The 17,431-nt window shown below is 37.7% G+C and overlaps 3 protein-coding genes across 7 annotated transcripts; all 3 read left to right on the top strand.

The window, feature by feature from the left end:
- Positions 1-492: 492 nt before the first annotated feature.
- Positions 493-4,771, top strand: LOC133649721 (uncharacterized). Of its 2 annotated transcripts, none has more exons than XM_062046378.1 (2): positions 493-614; positions 1,951-4,771. In XM_062046378.1, the coding sequence occupies exons 1-2, from the start codon at positions 601-603 to the stop codon at positions 3,218-3,220; spliced, it is 1,284 nt and encodes a 427-aa protein (XP_061902362.1). In that variant the 5' UTR covers positions 493-600; the 3' UTR covers positions 3,221-4,771. The 2 variants fall into 2 exon arrangements, with proteins under 2 accessions (XP_061902362.1, XP_061902363.1); XM_062046379.1 differs by having other exon boundaries at positions 520-752.
- Positions 4,772-6,910: 2,139 nt separating this feature from the next.
- On the top strand, positions 6,911-11,145 carry LOC133649719 (uncharacterized). Of its 4 annotated transcripts, XM_062046374.1 has the most exons (12): positions 6,921-6,976; positions 8,205-8,282; positions 8,372-8,446; positions 8,552-8,578; positions 8,697-8,887; positions 9,090-9,207; positions 9,361-9,452; positions 9,568-9,645; positions 9,735-9,809; positions 9,909-10,049; positions 10,253-10,323; positions 10,993-11,095. In XM_062046374.1, exons 3-12 carry the CDS (start codon positions 8,391-8,393, stop codon positions 10,999-11,001), a joined length of 858 nt encoding a protein of 285 aa, XP_061902358.1. In that variant the 5' UTR covers positions 6,921-6,976; positions 8,205-8,282; positions 8,372-8,390; the 3' UTR covers positions 11,002-11,095. The 4 variants fall into 4 exon arrangements, with proteins under 4 accessions (XP_061902359.1, XP_061902357.1, XP_061902358.1 ...); XM_062046373.1 differs by lacking the exon at positions 10,253-10,323 and having other exon boundaries at positions 6,912-6,976; positions 10,993-11,145; XM_062046375.1 differs by lacking the exons at positions 9,735-9,809; positions 10,253-10,323 and having other exon boundaries at positions 6,911-6,976; positions 10,993-11,145.
- Positions 11,146-12,745: 1,600 nt separating this feature from the next.
- cwc15 (CWC15 spliceosome associated protein homolog) lies at positions 12,746-17,431 on the top strand. The gene is made up of 7 exons (XM_062046377.1): positions 12,746-12,895; positions 15,859-16,000; positions 16,307-16,419; positions 16,515-16,618; positions 16,698-16,808; positions 16,886-17,043; positions 17,121-17,431. The coding sequence occupies exons 2-7, from the start codon at positions 15,870-15,872 to the stop codon at positions 17,248-17,250; spliced, it is 747 nt and encodes a 248-aa protein (XP_061902361.1). The 5' UTR covers positions 12,746-12,895; positions 15,859-15,869; the 3' UTR covers positions 17,251-17,431.

Raw genomic sequence — 17,431 nt, 5'->3', positions numbered from 1 at the left:
GGCCATCAGTGTTATTTAATTATCTGATTTCAAAATGGTCAAAATATAAAAATAAACAAGATCTACATAAAATTATCTTCGCTAGATTTTTCATCCAGTAATCATGATATTAAAATTACCACAAATAAAGGAAAGAGAAAATTTAAAAAACATGAAAAGTGTGAAAGAAATAAAAAAGAAAGCCCCTCGTTCATACTTGCCAACCCTCCCGTTTTTAGCGGCAGAGATTTCCCCCCCCACCCCACCCCACCCCGAAATTGGAGGTCTCAAGGTTGGCAAGTATGCCCTCGTTATACATTCATAACTTTTTTGTTTTTCTTTGTCATCATTATATATTTAGTTTAGAAGAAGAAGAAGCACTATGTTTGAGTTTTGAAAGGCACTTGTTTAACTTTTAGATTAGCAGCAGCTGTATGTAGGTTTTATTTTGAAAGGTACTTGTTTAACTTCTAGGTTAGCAGCAGCCGTATGTGGGTTTTATTTTGAAAGGTACTTGTTTAACTTCCAGGTTAGCAGCGACACTGGCCAAGCTAACAACTGTACTGTCAGTACGATCGCTAATTGAAGTTATGATTAATTAATTAAATATAATTTGGGTTTATGAAGCAACAGGAGTAAGTACTGTTTTTTTATATTTTGTGTACGTTCTGGAGCCGTCGTGGGATGCTTAGTTGTAGTTATATACGCAAACAATGGCGGAAATAAGCTGATCTTCAGTCCTGTTTTTCCTACTCACTGACCGCAAAACATTAGTAAGTTCTTGGTTGTTACTGTTTGTCAAAAAGTATACTTTGTTGTAATTTGACCTGTAAAGTACACGAAATGCTTATTCTGTGCCAGTTTATTTGTGTGGGCAAATGTCAAAGAATGTTAAAAATCAAGTGTGTATTATAGATTGTCAATATGGCCCAAAATATATATCGCGATATATATTGCATCCTCCTGCGATAGCCATATATAACGATATATTGTTTGGCATATAAATCATAATAGTACCATTTACAAAGTTTTTACAAAGGCTCCTAAATTAGCTGTATGCTGTAACGTGTCATTTCCTGTATTGTGTATTATTTTGTCAAAACTATTATCAATCTACTTGATCATTTACTGTTGATAGCTGATAACTTTCTGTTATAACATGGTTCTAGCTACACTTCTGTTAAAATGTTGTAAGAACTTATTATTCTGTTGTTTCAATATTTTCCATTAGTTTTGTGACACTACACGTGTTACTGATACTTAAAATTCAGTAAATTATTCCATTTTTATCACAATTATAAACACAGAATGGCGATGTAACAATATCAATTAAATATTTGAAATGATTTAGCACTGATTTAAATCTTCTGTTGTTTGCTCTTAAAATCCTCCTGCGTCCAGGGACTTATTCCTGAGTGTGTAAAACATAACAAAAACATCAAAATGTTTTTGGATAATAAAACATAACACTGTAACCACTGTAGTAGTGACCATATACTGATTCTATACTTGGTATCATCACTGTCGAAATGTGTATTGGTCCAACCACCTTTGTTTACATTCAAGAACTAATCCTTCGGTTATCTTACGGTCTGTAGTTTATCATGTTAAGCTAATCCTCGTCCTCAAGTAAAATAATACTTGTAGTAAACAGTTTTTTGGCCGCCACAGAAGCGAGGATTGCTGACTTAGAAGTGACTTTGCACTGTGGAGGAACGTGAGCCGCTAGCGAAAACGCTACATTTCGTTGATGATGCATTCAAATTTGCAGGGCAGAGCTAGAATCTGCCATCAACATGCCTTATACAATACAACAATAGTATTAAAAGCTCTTTCTTCAGCCACATATATATTATTTTATAATGTTTACTGTCTATATCACACAACGCTAGTGAGTACTTGCTGTCTTTGTAGTAGTAGTAGTAGAGGACAATAGCTTGTTTTGTGACATGTGTGTTTTTGTACTCTTAGACAGATGCCATCAAGAAACCATCTTGAGAAAGTTGGAAGAAAGAAGAAGAAGAAATGGACAGAGGAGGCTATGGAACGTGCACTGATTGAGGTGAAGTCTCGTAGATGCACTGTAAGACAGGCTGCAAAGCAGTTTGGCGTCCCAAAGTCATCCCTGGGTGACCGGGTCAGTGGACGAGTGACACCGGGTAGCCGCAGCGGTCCTGCTCAGCTTATAACATCCTCTGATGAGGAACTGTTGGTGGAGTTCTCTTTATACATGTCCAAGCATGGGTTCCCACTTACTAAGCAGCAGCTGGTGTCTTTTGCATCTTCCATTTACAAGCGTCAACACAGGAGGGTCGCCTTTTCTAATCTGGGCCAAACCTGGTGGCTCAATTTTAGAAAACGACAAGAAAAGAATATTAGCATTCAACTCGCTGATGGTATCATCCGTGGGCGAACAGTTCATGTCAGGAAAGAAACAGTGGATCATTTTTTCCACTTGTTGGAAACTGTGGTGGAAGCTCATGCATTAGGAGACAAGCCTCGCCAGATGTGGACCTGCAGCGAGATGGATTTTCATCTGGCTCGTAAAAGGGTGCTTCTTCACAAATCAACACCAACGTCCAGGGACTACATCTCTGTCCTGGCTTGCTTTAATGCCGCCGGGAAGGACATTCCCCCGTTTATTGTCTTTTCCAAAGCATACCCGGGAGGGGTTTGTTACAAGACACAAGGACCACCACACGCCCTTTATGGATGGTCAGACTCGGGATGCGTCACCTCCGACCTTTTCAAGAAGTGGTTCCTCCGACACTTCCTTGCGTACGCGCCCAAGGAGCGTCCGCTGCTGCTCATTTTCGACGGACACAAGTCGCCCGTGAACCTGGAGGTGGTGGAGGCAGCTCGAAAGGAAGACGTCCTCCTTCTGTGCCTGCCGCCTCATTGCTTGCACAACCTGCAGCCCCTCGATACCGGCCTGTGTTCACTCGTCAAGCAGCGTTTTTCAGCGCTCTTAGGTGACTCGAATGCCGCCAACGCTACTCTCTTTGCAGTCACCAAGAAGGACTTTACGGGTGTGTTCAAGGAGGCTTATCGGGTGGTTGAAGAGGATGAGGGGGTCAAGATAGTCAAGGAAAGTTTTAAGAAATGTGGCATTTACCCTGTGAGCCACTTTGCGGCGAATGAAGCCTGTTTATTGTCACCACACAGCGTGGACCCTACAGAGGGAGCAGCATCAGGGCAGCATGTTGTCCGAGGTCTCCATGCTCCTGGATCCTCTCCCTAATTTAACAATCTCTGTATTCCAGCATTCACACATTAATATTCTAAATATTATTCTGCCATATTTTTGTCTGCCTTCTTCTCCCACATTTTTCATCTGATTAAAAATATTCCTCTTTGAAAACACTTATGGCGATGCCCCTGGTAGACAGAAAAGCTTAAATTGATATTATAAGCGGTGAATTATTATTACAGTAATACCTCATTACCTTTTTCTATGAGAAATCATGTAAATTCAATAAATCTGTTCCAAATCACATCTTATGGAGAATAATTATAGTTTTACATACAGAAAACAATGCAAAATGTGTATGACTGGCAACTAAAATTAACATTTGACTTAACTTTTACCGTTATTAAAGGCTCATGTTAGCAAAGACAGAGTGGGAGGAGGGCAGGGGGGAGCAGCATAAATGCACCTGCATACTTTGTTACAACTTTTTCTGTTTTGAATTCAACAGTGTTCCTCACCTTCTTTATCAAAGTGCTGCACTCGCAGCATTCTTTTGCCCCATCCGATTTTTTTGAGGGGGGGACAATCGATTCTGCAGAATGATACACGGGTAAACCGACTAGTTTATTAGACCCAACGTTTGGCTAACAGGACTGCATACACTGTAATTCTGCATTGTAACATTGTAACCGTAATTAACTGTAAAAACAACTTATCTGACGTTGCAGCACATACTTGTAACTTTATTATAATTAACTATAATTTATAATTTTGAAATTACAGCATATGCTTGTAATGTTATAGTAATTAACTAAGATCTCATTGCAGTTACAGTAAATAACTGTAGATTTGGTCCACAGTAAATTACTATACATTTTACTGTGAAAGTAATGCAATTATTAGCCAGTAATTTGCTGTGAATTTACAATGAATATTTTTTGTGTTCGAAAACCGGGGCAAACTGCACTGTGCTGTACAAAACCACAGAGAGAACTATTTACTTGTGTGCGGAAAAAGAATATGTATAGTTGTGGGGAAATGGCAGACAACTTTGATTTGGTTGTTATTAGTTCACTTTTTGCCCTTCATCACATAATGTCTCCCAAGGGTAAAGCTCTTCTGATGTCAGTGCGACAAAGAAAAACCATCATGCATGGTGGTGAAATAGAACATTGTAAAAAGGTCAGAAATGGGAGAAATGCTGATGAACATTGGTCACAAGTTTGGTCTAAACTAGGGCTATTTACTCAGTTCAAAACGTGGGAGACTTTTTTTTTTTGCAGCACATTTCTTAAAACACTTTAACGCTTCTGTTGGATAGAGAACATGGAACAGTGTAAGCACATTGGCATATCCTAGCATTGACATTTTTACCATCTGTAGGCCTGTAGTGGGCACTTGCATTTTACATAACAAGGATATTTTGTCCTGAAATTTGTAACTCGGATAAAATAAATAGCCCAAAGACAAATGTTCACTACAGAAAATGTTGGTTCTGATAATAGTAAAGGGATAAATCTGGTAACCCGGTCTGTAGCTTTCTGCAAATGTGGCTCCTACAACAATTCAGTTGAATAGCTCTGGTCTAAGCTGTTTGTGGCCATCATCAATGAACATGTGAAAATAATATGTTTTCCTATGCAACTAAGCCTTGTAGTGGTGTCATTATTCTGACTTCCTTCTCCCAATTAGCCTGTTTCTCTCTTCCAGTGTGCAAGAAAGCCACAGGGTTAAAAATGTTCTCTTTCATGAAAAGCACACTGTAATTCTCACAACATTGGCGGTTCTGGACCTAAAAAAGTATGTCTCCAGGTAAAATCCTGCCTCCCCCAAAATAGACACAATAGTGACTTTAAGCTTCTTTTCTAACAATGCTTAGCACATTTTGGAGTATTCACTTTCGGCTCCAAAACGTGTGAATGCTCCAAAATGTGGACGTCTGCTCGTCACCTACAGAATAAATGTATTAATTAATTTGCTAATTTAATTTCACATTGTCATTTTGGGTATTGTGTGTATACAAACACTCATGTATTCCATTTTGGGAATAGGGCTGTAATGTAACATAACAAACTAGGGGAAAAGTTAAGCACTGTGAATACATTCCAGATGCATTACATGTGTTTCGGTACCATCTTCATCCTGAATCACAATATTTACATGCACAATTTGAAGGAATTATCAAATGTCTGCCAGGTGCATTGTTGCAGGTGGTTGCAATACAACTAAAGAAGGAGTCAGTCTGCATACATTTCCAAATAAGGAGAATATCAGGAAAGTATAATTAACTTGCACAAAACGAGACTGACCAAGCGAGAGGGGTATCATTTTCAGCAACCATTTTAATCATTCTGACTTTTAAAAAATAAGGATTTTGGTCGGAGTTTGGATGGAAAAGACGTAAAGATTTAAGTCAAATGCAATTCCAAAAATCAGGAGCACCCTTGAAGGTAGAAAGGCTGAGTCAGAACCTGCAGAGAAACTGTGAAGAGCAGACTCGCTGATCAAAACGAGAGAAAAAGATGGTATGTCGCTTGTATTTTATTTTGCGTCCTCTTCTACTGATGTTTTCCTCAAGGGTAGCATGCCTTTTTGCTTTTGGTGATCCAGCTGACATCGTCCTTAAAGGAGGTTCGCACCTTGGTGGTAAGAAAGACCTGGTCTCTCTCAACATCTGGAACACACACACACACACATACTTATGCATACTTAACAGGCCTGTCGACAAAGATTACTTTTGGACATGCTTCAGAAATCCTCACGTGTTCACCCTGGTAAGATTAGATTTTTAAGGTTTGCACCAAAATATGAAAACAACTCATTCTTCTTATTAACATAATGTTTCAGAGAAAAGATAATTACAAGTTGTATGTGAGTTGAGGTTGTGTGTGCATCTCAGGACAAAGTTGATGTTACGTTACTCTCATTTCTTCTTACACATGCTTGCTTCTCTCATTTTGTTAACATTTTAATCTGCCCTCAGTATTTAATCTTGTGTGATCAATCTCTCTGGAGATGTGCCCACACCAATTACTTTGCTCAGATTATTAATACTGTGAAATTAAAGCAATTGTGATTTTTTAACAAGCCTCTCCACCACCCTACATATGAAATAATAACGTGTGTGTGTTCTCACCCGGTCAGGTCAGTTATGTGAGTGTGAGTCAAGCATTGTGATGTTGATGTAGGTACCACTAGGATCCTACACACCCACTTGCTGTGAATTCCACCCCATGTTAATCTGAAAAACAAAATGTCAACATTGTATTGACACTCCTTAAACAATATGCAAACCCCGTTTCCATATGAGTTGGGAAATTGTGTTAGATGTAAATATAAACGGAATACAATGATTTGCAAATCCTTTTCAACCCATATTCAATTGAATGCACTACAAAGACAAGATATTTGATGTTCAAACTCATAAACTTTATTTATATTTATATATAGCATATAGCAGAAGACTGCTATACGGATCCGCCTTCAAGTCGCCCAACCCGCGTTACTGTCACATTCGTTTTGGCTCCGCCTAGAGGATACAGCTCCGCCTCTACGATATTCCACATATTTCCACCTGCTTGAAACGAAAGCGTATTACTTTATTGTCAGTGTTGTTTAGGCCCAGGTCGCTAAAGTTACTGCGTCAGTCAACAACGTAACGTTAACGGAGTGGAAACAGCCGTTCTTTGCCATTAATATGAGTGTGTATTATTTATTTATTTGTTCTTTAGTGGAGCTCGAGTTCCTGTTTACTGTGGACTAGCTGTGTGTGACGCCATGTTGTTTTTGTTTACATTAAAAAAAAAGGTATGTGTATGTGTTTTTTGGCATAGTTAATTGTAGAAAAAAATATAAAATGAGGTGATGTGAGTGGGAAAAATTGCTGCACATATTAAGGATCCTTTTTCTTGATCTACATTTTTGTTATTTGCTGATGTATATATTTTATATGCTGTTTTTTATTTAATTAATTTATTAGAGACTATTTTATGCTTTATTTACCTTTTTTATTATTATTATTTGATTTACTATTATTATTATTATTATTTCCACATGTAAGCATAAATAATTGATCATATTAGTACATTGTTTGATTGCTTTGCTTAATGCATTCCATAATTTAATTCCACATACTGATATACTGAAGGTCTTAAGTGTTGTACGTGCGTACAAATGTTTTAAATTACATTTCTCTCTAAGATTATTTTTCTCCTCTTTTTTTGAGAAGAATTGTTGTATATTCTTGGTTAGCAGGTTATAGTTTGCTTTGTTTATAATTTTAGCTGTTTGCAAATTCACTCTGTCGTGGAATTTCAGTATCTTTGATTCAATAAATAAAGGTTTTGTGTGTTCTCTATATCCAACATTATATATTATTCTAACTGATCTTTTTTGTAACACCGTTAATGAATGAAGTGTACTTTTGTAATTATTTCCCCATATTTCTACACAATAACTCAGATATGTAACACTAGTGAACAGTAGAGAATATGAAGTGATTTTTTGTCTAGAACATGTTTTGCTTTATTCATTATTGACGTGTTTCTTGCTACTTTATGTTGTATATTTTTTACTTGAGATTTCCAGTTCAATTTATCATCAATCATTATACCTAGAAATTTGGTTTCATTTACTCTTTCAATTTCTATTCCGTCTATTTGTGTTTGACTTTCTTTTCTACTGTTACCAAATAGCATTATTTTAGTTTTACTGAGATTCAAAGATAGTCTGTTTTTGTCAAACCATCTTTTTAATTTGTTAATTTCTTCTGTATTTATTTGTATTATCTTCTGTGTGTTCTCTCCTGAACAAAACGCTGTTGTATCATCCGCAAATAATACTAACTTTAAATCTTTTGTAACTTTACAAATGTCATTTATCTAGACATTGAATAATTTAGGTCCTATATTGATCCCTGAGGTACACCACATGATATATTTAGCGTTGTAGACGAAACCACCAGATTAATATTAAAGATATGGTTAACATTCTTAGTGCTAAAGATATTCCCCTCTCCTTGTATCCCTTCTCCCAGCTCCACCGTCTCGCCGAGTGCCAGCAAGAGTCATGAGTACTTGTCAACTCGACTCCTCAACTGGAGATAACTTTCTAGGTAAAGACTGATCTCCAAAATAATATCTCAGCATCCAGTAACCATGGTTAACAGATCACAACCATTTACTACCAATTTATCTCCCTTAGCACCTCACCATGGGGAAGGATGTATTCATATGCCTTCACCAGCACATGCATTAAACATGCAGAGAGTTACACAAGGTAGGGACTGATCTCTGTATACACTACACCCATAATTTCAAACCCTACTTTACGATTGAGCTGAAGTTCTGACTATTATGACCTGTACTTTTACCTTTCTTATAGTTCTTACCACCTTGGGGCACCATTCAGGTAAAATCTCAGCTTATCTTACTTGCTTATTTGTATACACTAACACCTGTGCATGCTTTTGTTCACGTTGTTCCTTTGACGATGAATAAATACCCCTTTTCTTTCTTTCTACATTAAGGGTGCCTTTTCATCTGATTAAATTTATAATGAACAGGGACATTGCGGTTGTCCCAAGTGGATGGTATGATGATAGGATGGTTTTCTGGCCCAGCTATAAAAACACAGACAGAATTGAAAGGGCCGCTTTAAATGAGGAGCAACATGAGCCAAACTGGCCAAGATTTGACGTTTCTGTTGTCCGAACTTGTGGTATGCAAATTCATAATCTTCTTGTTTAAAAATAACGTCATAGTTGCTTCTCTTTATGCTTGGAATAACCTATTGTGTCTATGTTCTGACCAGGTCTCTTGTAAGAGAGAGACCTGATTTATCATCATCAATAATAATAATATTCTGTTCAGCTCTACAGCTAATTTGAAACTCATGTTCATTTTAACATATTCAATTTTAGACAACTACAAAGACGCATTAAAAATAATACAACAATATGGAAAGGGCTGCAACACCTCAGACCTGCAATCTGAGGCAGAGAATGAGGAGCTGCCAGAAAAAAGGAACAGGAAGCCAGTGTAAGTGTGTTCCGTCTTGTTTTTGTCATGTTTCTACAGTAATAGGAAGGTTATTTCCGGTAGCATTCAAAAATAGACCAGAGATGCTTGTACTATATGTATATTTGGCAATTTTGGTATTGCAATAATCCTAATGATATGGTTACCCAACAGCCATCGTCTCGGGGACTCAGATGATAGCGAAGAAAACCCGGGAAATAGTGACCTCACATCTCTGGGGTTGGCAAGCCAATTGCACAGGCAGAGTAAGGAATAATCTCTTAACATCGAAAACAACAAAACCACCACATTAATATTAAAGATATGGTTAACATTCTTAGTGCTAAAGATATTCCCCTCTCCTTGTATCCGTTCTCCCAGCTCCACCGTCTCGCCGAGTGCCAGCAAGAGTCATGAGTACTTGTCAACTCGACTCCTCAACTGGAGATAACTTTCTAGGTAAAGACTGATCTCCAAAATAATATCTCAGCATCCAGTAACCATGGTTAACAGATCTCAACCATTTAATACCAATGTATCTCCCTTAGCACCTCACCATGGGGAAGGATGCATTCATATGCCTTCACCAGCACCTGCATTAAACATGCAGAGAGTTACACAAGGTAGGGACTGATCTCTGAAATATTAGTGTATAGATAGGCCCCTTGGGTATTACCAGTCATGGTTAACTGATGGCTCTCTCACAATGCCCACCTCACTAGGAACGGCAGTCCCTCCTCGACTCCCTCCACCCCCCTCACCAGCAGCCCTCAACATGTGGCAGACAGAGGAGCCTGGATCCAGCCTGGCCTACAGGCCAACATGGCGAGGGGAAAGAATGGCCGACAACATTTCCTGCTCTGGTGAGCAATAACTGACAAATACCGGATGGTCATTCTGTGCCACAAATTTTGGAAAAAGTTCAAATTCACAAGCAATCACATATTTTCTTCAAACTTTGTCAATAACTTTTGTCATTAACTAAGGTCAATAGCTAATGTCAGGATTATGAGTAATGAGGATAAACACTGAAACATGTTAATTTTATACTGCTGTTTGTCAACAGCGCCTGAGGTAATCCACATCCTTAGCCTGCTGGAAACTATTAAGCACAACCAAGACCAGCTGATTGCGAAGGTAAACTTCTTAAGCCTTGAATAGATCAATAATTCATAATGACATTGATTTTGATTCATTATTATTTTTTAAAGAAAGAAACAGCCTACATGGCAGCTTTGTGTGATTAGTGTAAACATTGCTACATTTTCTTGTTACATTTCACCTGTTTGGTCTTTAAATACCACTTTTAATGTTTTTTATTTATTTTGATCATATTTTTTAAAAATGTGCCCTGGGGCCGTTAAAAAATGACCTGCAGGCCGCAAATGGCCCCCGGGCCGCACTTTGGACACCCCTGGCCTACACGAATACAAACATAGAATGATAGTACAAATACAATAAGAAAACAATGTCAACCTCCCAAAGTTGGGTTATGGATATGTATTTATGCCCCTAACCCCCCGCCGCCGTCATCCAACAGAGCCAAACAAGTACTCTGATCAAGGAACCAAATAACGATATTGTTTAAACATTTTGGATGTCTTGCACACCTATACCCTGATCACAAATTCATAGTTTACGCACCTTATTTTAACCACCTCCAGTAACTTTAAGTCAAGTTTTTTTTTTCAAATGTAATCTCCTTAATACCTATCACATATTTTGTACTGTGTAAGCGTACTTGGCTATGGATGCTTCCTACCATAAACATAAACGTATCTGTCTTGTAATCTTGTTTGATTACAGGTGCTGTGAGTAAAAATGTGTTGACAAGGTCAGCCACGGACGCTGAGGTCACCAAACACGCCATCAGGTGGTTCAACTTGGCGGGGGATCGGGCAACAAGGAGACAAGTCCCGCTTCCACCTCCTCAGGAGGAATAGAGATGTATATGTATAAATAAACAACCTTTTATTGGACTTCTTGTCATTCACCAGTTATTCATTTTCTGATATGTTAGCTGTGCATGGAGCAGCGTTTCCTTGAAGTTGTAGCCTAATAGATTAAATATGTATATTTACTTTTTAAATATATATTATATGTATTTACTTTATAGAGTGAATTGACCATTTTCTGTTTCTGCCTATTGACAATATTGTTTGTTTAAAAATACAAGGCAGTGCATATGTAAGCATATATTGCTGTAGTAGGGCTTAGTGAATTTTTTAGTTTCCTATTTTATCCTACAGCAAGAACAGAAGGGATTTTGAAAATAAGATAAAGGGGTCCAAAACGGCCAGATGAGCCAGGGTTTTTATGAGTCCGTTGCGGAAATAAGGCTTTGATCATGGGTGCGGAGCGCATTCAGCGCGCCGCCACGGCGGATCCGCTACCTGCCGCCGTGGCGGATACGTTCCTGAGTGCAAATGGACGCCGATGCTGGTCCGTTTCGCGGTTCCGTTCCGGAAAGCGCGATACCTGCGCGAGGGATCCGCCGCGGAGTGTTTTTGCTGTGTGTAAACATGTTTACATTTGTGGTTTTCCCCATATGTCAGTTTTCTGCCATGGTGTGTTGCATTTATGTACAATATTTATTATGTATATTTGTTGTACATGTTTGGCCTCTCATTCGATACACTCAACAAAAGTGGCTAATATTTAGAATTTCACAGCAAAGTTTAGCCACCAGCAATTAGGGCAGGGGTGTCAAACTGGTTTTCATTGAGGGCCACACTGCAATTATAGCTGCCCCCCGAGGGCCACATATTACAGTTAATATATTTAATAAAGGATCTCCTCATGATATTATTACACAGTTCTGCATTTGATTATTTTTACTTTTTAAGTAAGAATTGATGGGTAACGTTCTTGCTTTAGAAATCATACTGTTTTTTGAATATATGTTGATATAGAGTTGTCCAAACATTTTCATCAAGGGCCGCATACGAAAACGTCATACTTTGCGGTGGCCATTTTGATATATTGTTATTTTGTGAAAAGAAATGCTAAAAACAGACATTACTTATATATTTAAAGACAAAACTTACTGTCAGCTTTGTGTTATGGGTGACAAAGTGTACTATCATTAATTACTACAGGATTTATAAAAACAACAGAAAAAATATAAATAAGAAAAAAACTATGTAACATTTTGTTGTTACTGATAACTAATAATAATAAATGTTTTCATGCATAACACCAAGCTGACCCTACATTTTGTATGTAAATAAATAAGTCTGTTTTTTATCTTTTTTTTTTTTTTTACAAAATAAAACAATTTCCAAATAGCCCCCACATACTTTGACTTTTCAGTATGCGACCCTTGGTGGAAAAAGTTTGGACACCCCTGAGTTTCACGAACCTTCTGTTACTATGAAGAACTGACACAAATAGAAACTCCAAAAAACGGCTGGTATTGGTTTTATACGAAATAACATGATTCATCTATACGTGGGACTTTCTGCCTCCTACCTTTTCGACTGCCACACTACACACTTATATAAATGTATTTATTTATTAAGGTTAACTTGGAGCAAACATCCTCCTCGGTGATTTGTATTCTAATTATCAGAAAGTCATACAAGACAGTTGAAGAAAAGCTACATAATTTGCTTAGAATTACAGTGTCCATGCGCCTTCTTTTCCGTGGAAAGGAAGTGACGTTTACATTTACGGAAGTTCATCTTTTCTAAGGACCCAAAGCATCGTCGTAAGTGTTATCACCTTTAGGTTTATACGTTTACAGCTTTTTGGGGTTAGTTTTATTCAGCCATTTTTAATTATTAAGTTGTATTAGTTATTGTGCTAGGATGTAGATGGGAACATGTATATTATTTATTCCGGTGCAGCATTGTTCAACCCGGTGTGTCTTGTTAGCTCGTTAGCAGCACAAGCTAGTGAATGTTTCACGTTTACCAGAAATGCTATAAACAATTTAGCTCATCAAAAATTGTTATTAATGTAAGAATGTGTTATGTACCTTGTTGTCAACGGATGTATATACATGCCGTGGACTGTTTCACACTCTTAACTCCTGGTGTCGTGTTCATTTTTATACTTTGTCATTATAGACTTGGACTTAGACAAACTTTAATGATCCACAAGGGAAATTGTTCCACACAGTAGCTCAGTTAAAAAAGTATAATGCAGGTATAAAGTAGACTAAAAATGTACTGTAGTAGAAATATAAAATATAACATATGTAATATTTACATATTGTATATACAGTATACGATATAAACTGATATAGTATATTATATTTGTATATGATATATACAATATATAACAATTACCATGTACAATATTACAGTATATGTAACAGCTGCAGCATAAAATAGACAGTAGATCCAGCAGAAAATATACATTATAAACAAAGAGAGGTCGCTAACATAGAATATATAGGGGTGTAACGATTCGTTTTAACGATTTGATTCAGAATTTTTGGTTGCCAATGTGATTCGTGAACGATATTATTTTTTAGAACGATTCCAAACGATAGTGGGTTGAAATCGAATTAACTGTTTCGCAAAAAATCAACCATTGTGACTAAAATAAACACTAGACACTACAAGTGAAGTTTTTATACTCCTGTTGTTTCTTGTAACTAAGATAATTAGATTTAAGTTAATTATGGATAGAAACAAGCAAGTAAACAATAATTGATGGTAAATGCACTCTCATCTTATTTGAATAAAGTTCAACCAACACTTTGCGTTGAATTAACAAGAGGAAAACGTTTTGCTCTCATTTTCAGCATTTAAGAAATGTTCAATAGAAGTACAGTAACCAACATTTTAACAGTAGCTTTACCTGCTACTTTTGCTGTTGTTTTTCCAACATAAGAGTTATACAATAGTAATATCAAATATAAAGTGCAACCAATATCTCTTCAGATTGAATTTAGCAGTAGATTACATGAGAAATTAAGTTCCACCAAATATTTCCAGTTTATGAGCAGTGGTTTTGAATTATCCATTTCCGCTGGCGACTGCATCTTGACATAGCTCGCCCAAAGCTGCCGGAAAAATCACATTGAGGCCACATTGCGTTTAGACTGAAGTCACATTTGAAAAGATCAGATTCCAATCGGATTCAGTACTACTTCCTGATGTGGCGTGAATCTGATGCTGACAAATTTGATTTGAAGCACTTTGGAGCATTTAGACTGGTAAACAAATCAGGGGCCGTACTTATCAAGCTTCTTAGAATTACTCCTAAGAAGTCTGCTAAGAGTTGACTTAAGAGTAAATACATTCTTCGCTGAAAGCTGCACTTAAAAGTTAGTTATCAAGCGTCTTACTCACACTTTCAGCGAAGTGTAGGACTGAATCTTAAGCGTCACACTCAGAGCTGAATTACGACATTACTATGTGCCGTAAACGGAATTTTAGGTGACGTCATTTCTGTGTCCATAGAAATGACCAATCACGGAAGGGAATCCGTTGTCTAAGAATAAAGAAATATCTTGGAAATATTTAAGTGGACAATGGGAGTGTATATTTTGACAATAAACTACAAAATAATACAAAACAAACTGGTCCCCGCCGGCACTCACGCTACCGCTCCCTCTCTTCTATCGCCCACACACTCACTGACGTCACTCACCTCACGGCCACACACATACGCTACTGTCATAACATTTTCTTTCCAATTCATTAATTAGGCAACTAATTTGAAACTGGTGTGGGTGGCTCTATATATACTAGCCCACTGCAGACACATGCAGAAATCAACAAGGAATCGAAAAGTATTAAATCTGTGACAAAAATAATATCCGCTCTGTCTAAACGATACCGTTTGATCAGCTGCTCGTCATCAAAAAAAAAAAACATTGTTCCGTTCCCTGAACGTTCGCGGACGTCTCTCTCGCCTCAGTGCCATCCCCTGCTGGCAACTCCTAACCACTTAAGACACCTCTGAAGGTCTCTTAAATATCGTGGAGAGTAGGAGTGATTCTTATACTTAAGAACGTTGATAAAAAGCTTGTATTCTTAAGTTTGAGAGTAGGACTAAATTTCGCAAATTCTCAGGACTTAAGTATAAAATGGCACTCTAAGAAGCTTGATAAGTACGGCCCCTGATCTATATCACTTGAGGGCAAAAAAATCAGATTTGGTGTGAAGTGTAAACGGGGCCATAAATAACTTTTTTAATTAAACTTGCTCCGCTGTCGTCTCTGTTTTGTCCGTCGCATCCTTTGTGGTTTAAAGTTAGGTTGTGGCTTTATATCAATGTGTTGTCGGGTTTTTTTTTGTGGCTTTTACAAGCGTGCTGTGGATAAATGTTTTTGTGTTGTAAATAATGATATTGTCTTGTGGCGTTTGGTATGACCTTTCTAAACCACTTAAAGTGTCCCTCATTTTTGTTTTGATGACGCCACAGACGGGCAGACAGACTTAATGTAACATACTTTTCATTTAAACTGTTATCCTTCATAGGAAGTCTGCCATTCTTATATCCAATGTTTTCTTTGTTCTAGCGTCAATTAAATCGATGCATTGCCTTTTAAATTGATGTAGGATCAATGCCTATCTTCTGGGAGGCCAACTGGCCGAGGACAGCTCAATGTACTTGAAATTTAGGAATATAAATTGATATATCCATCAATTGTACAACCCTGTTAGTATATTTACTTGTGATATTATATTGTGTTATTATTTATGTGCATTTAAGAGTCATCCACGATGACTACAGCTGCAAGGCCGACGTTTGAACCGGCCAGAGGAGGAAGGGGAAAGGGGGAAGGCGATTTGAGTGCACTGTCCAAACAGTATTCAAGTCGAGATCTTCCAGGTCATACAAAGATCAAGTACAGGTCAGTAGCTGAAATTACCAAAAGCTGGATTTTTTTACTTTTATGTGATATAAAACGCACACGTTTGCACTACCGTTTTATTTACTGTGACTTAGTATTTTTGTATTGATTTCATATTTCTATTGTTGTATTTACTTGTGTGCTTTGCCTTAATGTGGAGTTGCTAAACTGATTTTCACAGTAATTGTTGGTGACAATGTGACTGTGACAATAAAGGATTCAAATTCAATCCAATTCAATAATGTATACATACTTAAATGTGGTATTTCCAGCAAATATTCTGACATGTTTTTTTCCCCGTCTCAGGCAGCCTACCCAAGATGCTCCTGAGGAGGTGCGTGCCCGTGACTTCCGCAGGGAGCTGGAAGAGAGGGAGCGTGTAGCTGTACGAGAGAAGACCAGAGAGAGGGGACCTAGAGGTTGTCTTTGAGAAGAGCTCTGTTCAAAATAACAGGATGTTTTCGTTGGAATTGTGTTAATGGCTCCACATTTACATTTATTCTCTATTAACCAGAGCACACCACATCATCTTCGTCCTCCTCGTCGTCCTCCTCTAAGAGACCTCGACTGGATCAGATCCCAGCAGCCAATCTTGATGCAGATGATCCTCTTACCGAAGTACGTACTTGTCCTGCAAGACCGACCGACATTGTATTCTCAAAAAATCGCCTCACTAAAAATGTCTGTTTATAAATAGGATGACGAGGACGACAACTCTGATGAAGATAGCGATGATGATGACACTGCAGCTCTTCTGGCAGAGCTGGAGAAGATTAAAAAGGAGCGGGCTGAAGAGCAAGAACGCCGCGTAAATATATTTTTAGACCAAAAAAACTACTACTGCTATTTCGTTTCTTGCAACTATATTTATTGTATCCATCTCAGGAGCGGGAGCAAAAGGCTGAGGAGGAGAGGATCCGCATGGAGAATATATTGAGTGGTAATCCATTGATTAATTTAGCAGGGCAGCAGCAACAGCAACAGCAGCAGCAGCAGCAACAACAATTGGCTCAGACTCCAACTCCATTCAAAGTCAAAAGGAGGTAATGAACATCAGACTAACAATCACAATGATTTTAGTGTTTGTCTCCATCGACTCATTGCTTCATCATCTCTATAGGTGGGATGATGACGTTGTGTTCAAGAACTGCGCTAAAGGCATGGACAAAGCAAGGAAGGAGAAACGCTTCATCAATGACACCCTTCGCTCAGAGTTCCACAAGAAGTTTATGGAAAAGTATGTTAAATGAAAAACTGTTGTGTATTCTTTCAATTTCTTCTTTTCTTTAAAGTTCAGTTTACCCGTCGCCGTCTGTCCCAATAAAAATGTGTCATTAAAATACATTCTGTATTCAAATACATCCTTATTTGTTAACACAAGTTGTACATAAATGTGAGAGGCATTCCTTGAATAAAACATATAAATACATA

Source organism: Entelurus aequoreus, linkage group LG05, assembly GCF_033978785.1.
Source record: "Entelurus aequoreus isolate RoL-2023_Sb linkage group LG05, RoL_Eaeq_v1.1, whole genome shotgun sequence".
NCBI classification, from domain to species: domain Eukaryota; kingdom Metazoa; phylum Chordata; class Actinopteri; order Syngnathiformes; family Syngnathidae; genus Entelurus; species Entelurus aequoreus.
Note: the sequence above shows the minus strand (reverse complement) of the source record. Positions and strands in the feature narration are given on the sequence as shown.

Bases quoted from the DNA above. Each gene is read 5' to 3' on its own strand.
- cwc15 (XM_062046377.1), top strand. From the start codon at position 15,870: ATGACTACAGCTGCAAGGCCGACGTTTGAACCGGCCAGAGGAGGAAGG. The intron at 16,619-16,697 runs GTACGTACTTGT...GTTTATAAATAG, and splicing joins CAGATGATCCTCTTACCGAA to GATGACGAGGACGACAACTC. The intron at 17,044-17,120 runs GTAATGAACATC...TCATCTCTATAG, and splicing joins CCATTCAAAGTCAAAAGGAG to GTGGGATGATGACGTTGTGT.
- LOC133649719 (XM_062046373.1), top strand. From the start codon at position 8,391: ATGTATTCATATGCCTTCACCAGCACATGCATTAAACATGCAGAGAGT. The intron at 9,208-9,360 runs GTAAGTGTGTTC...GTTACCCAACAG, and splicing joins AAAAGGAACAGGAAGCCAGT to CCATCGTCTCGGGGACTCAG. The intron at 9,453-9,567 runs GTAAGGAATAAT...CCGTTCTCCCAG, and splicing joins AAGCCAATTGCACAGGCAGA to CTCCACCGTCTCGCCGAGTG.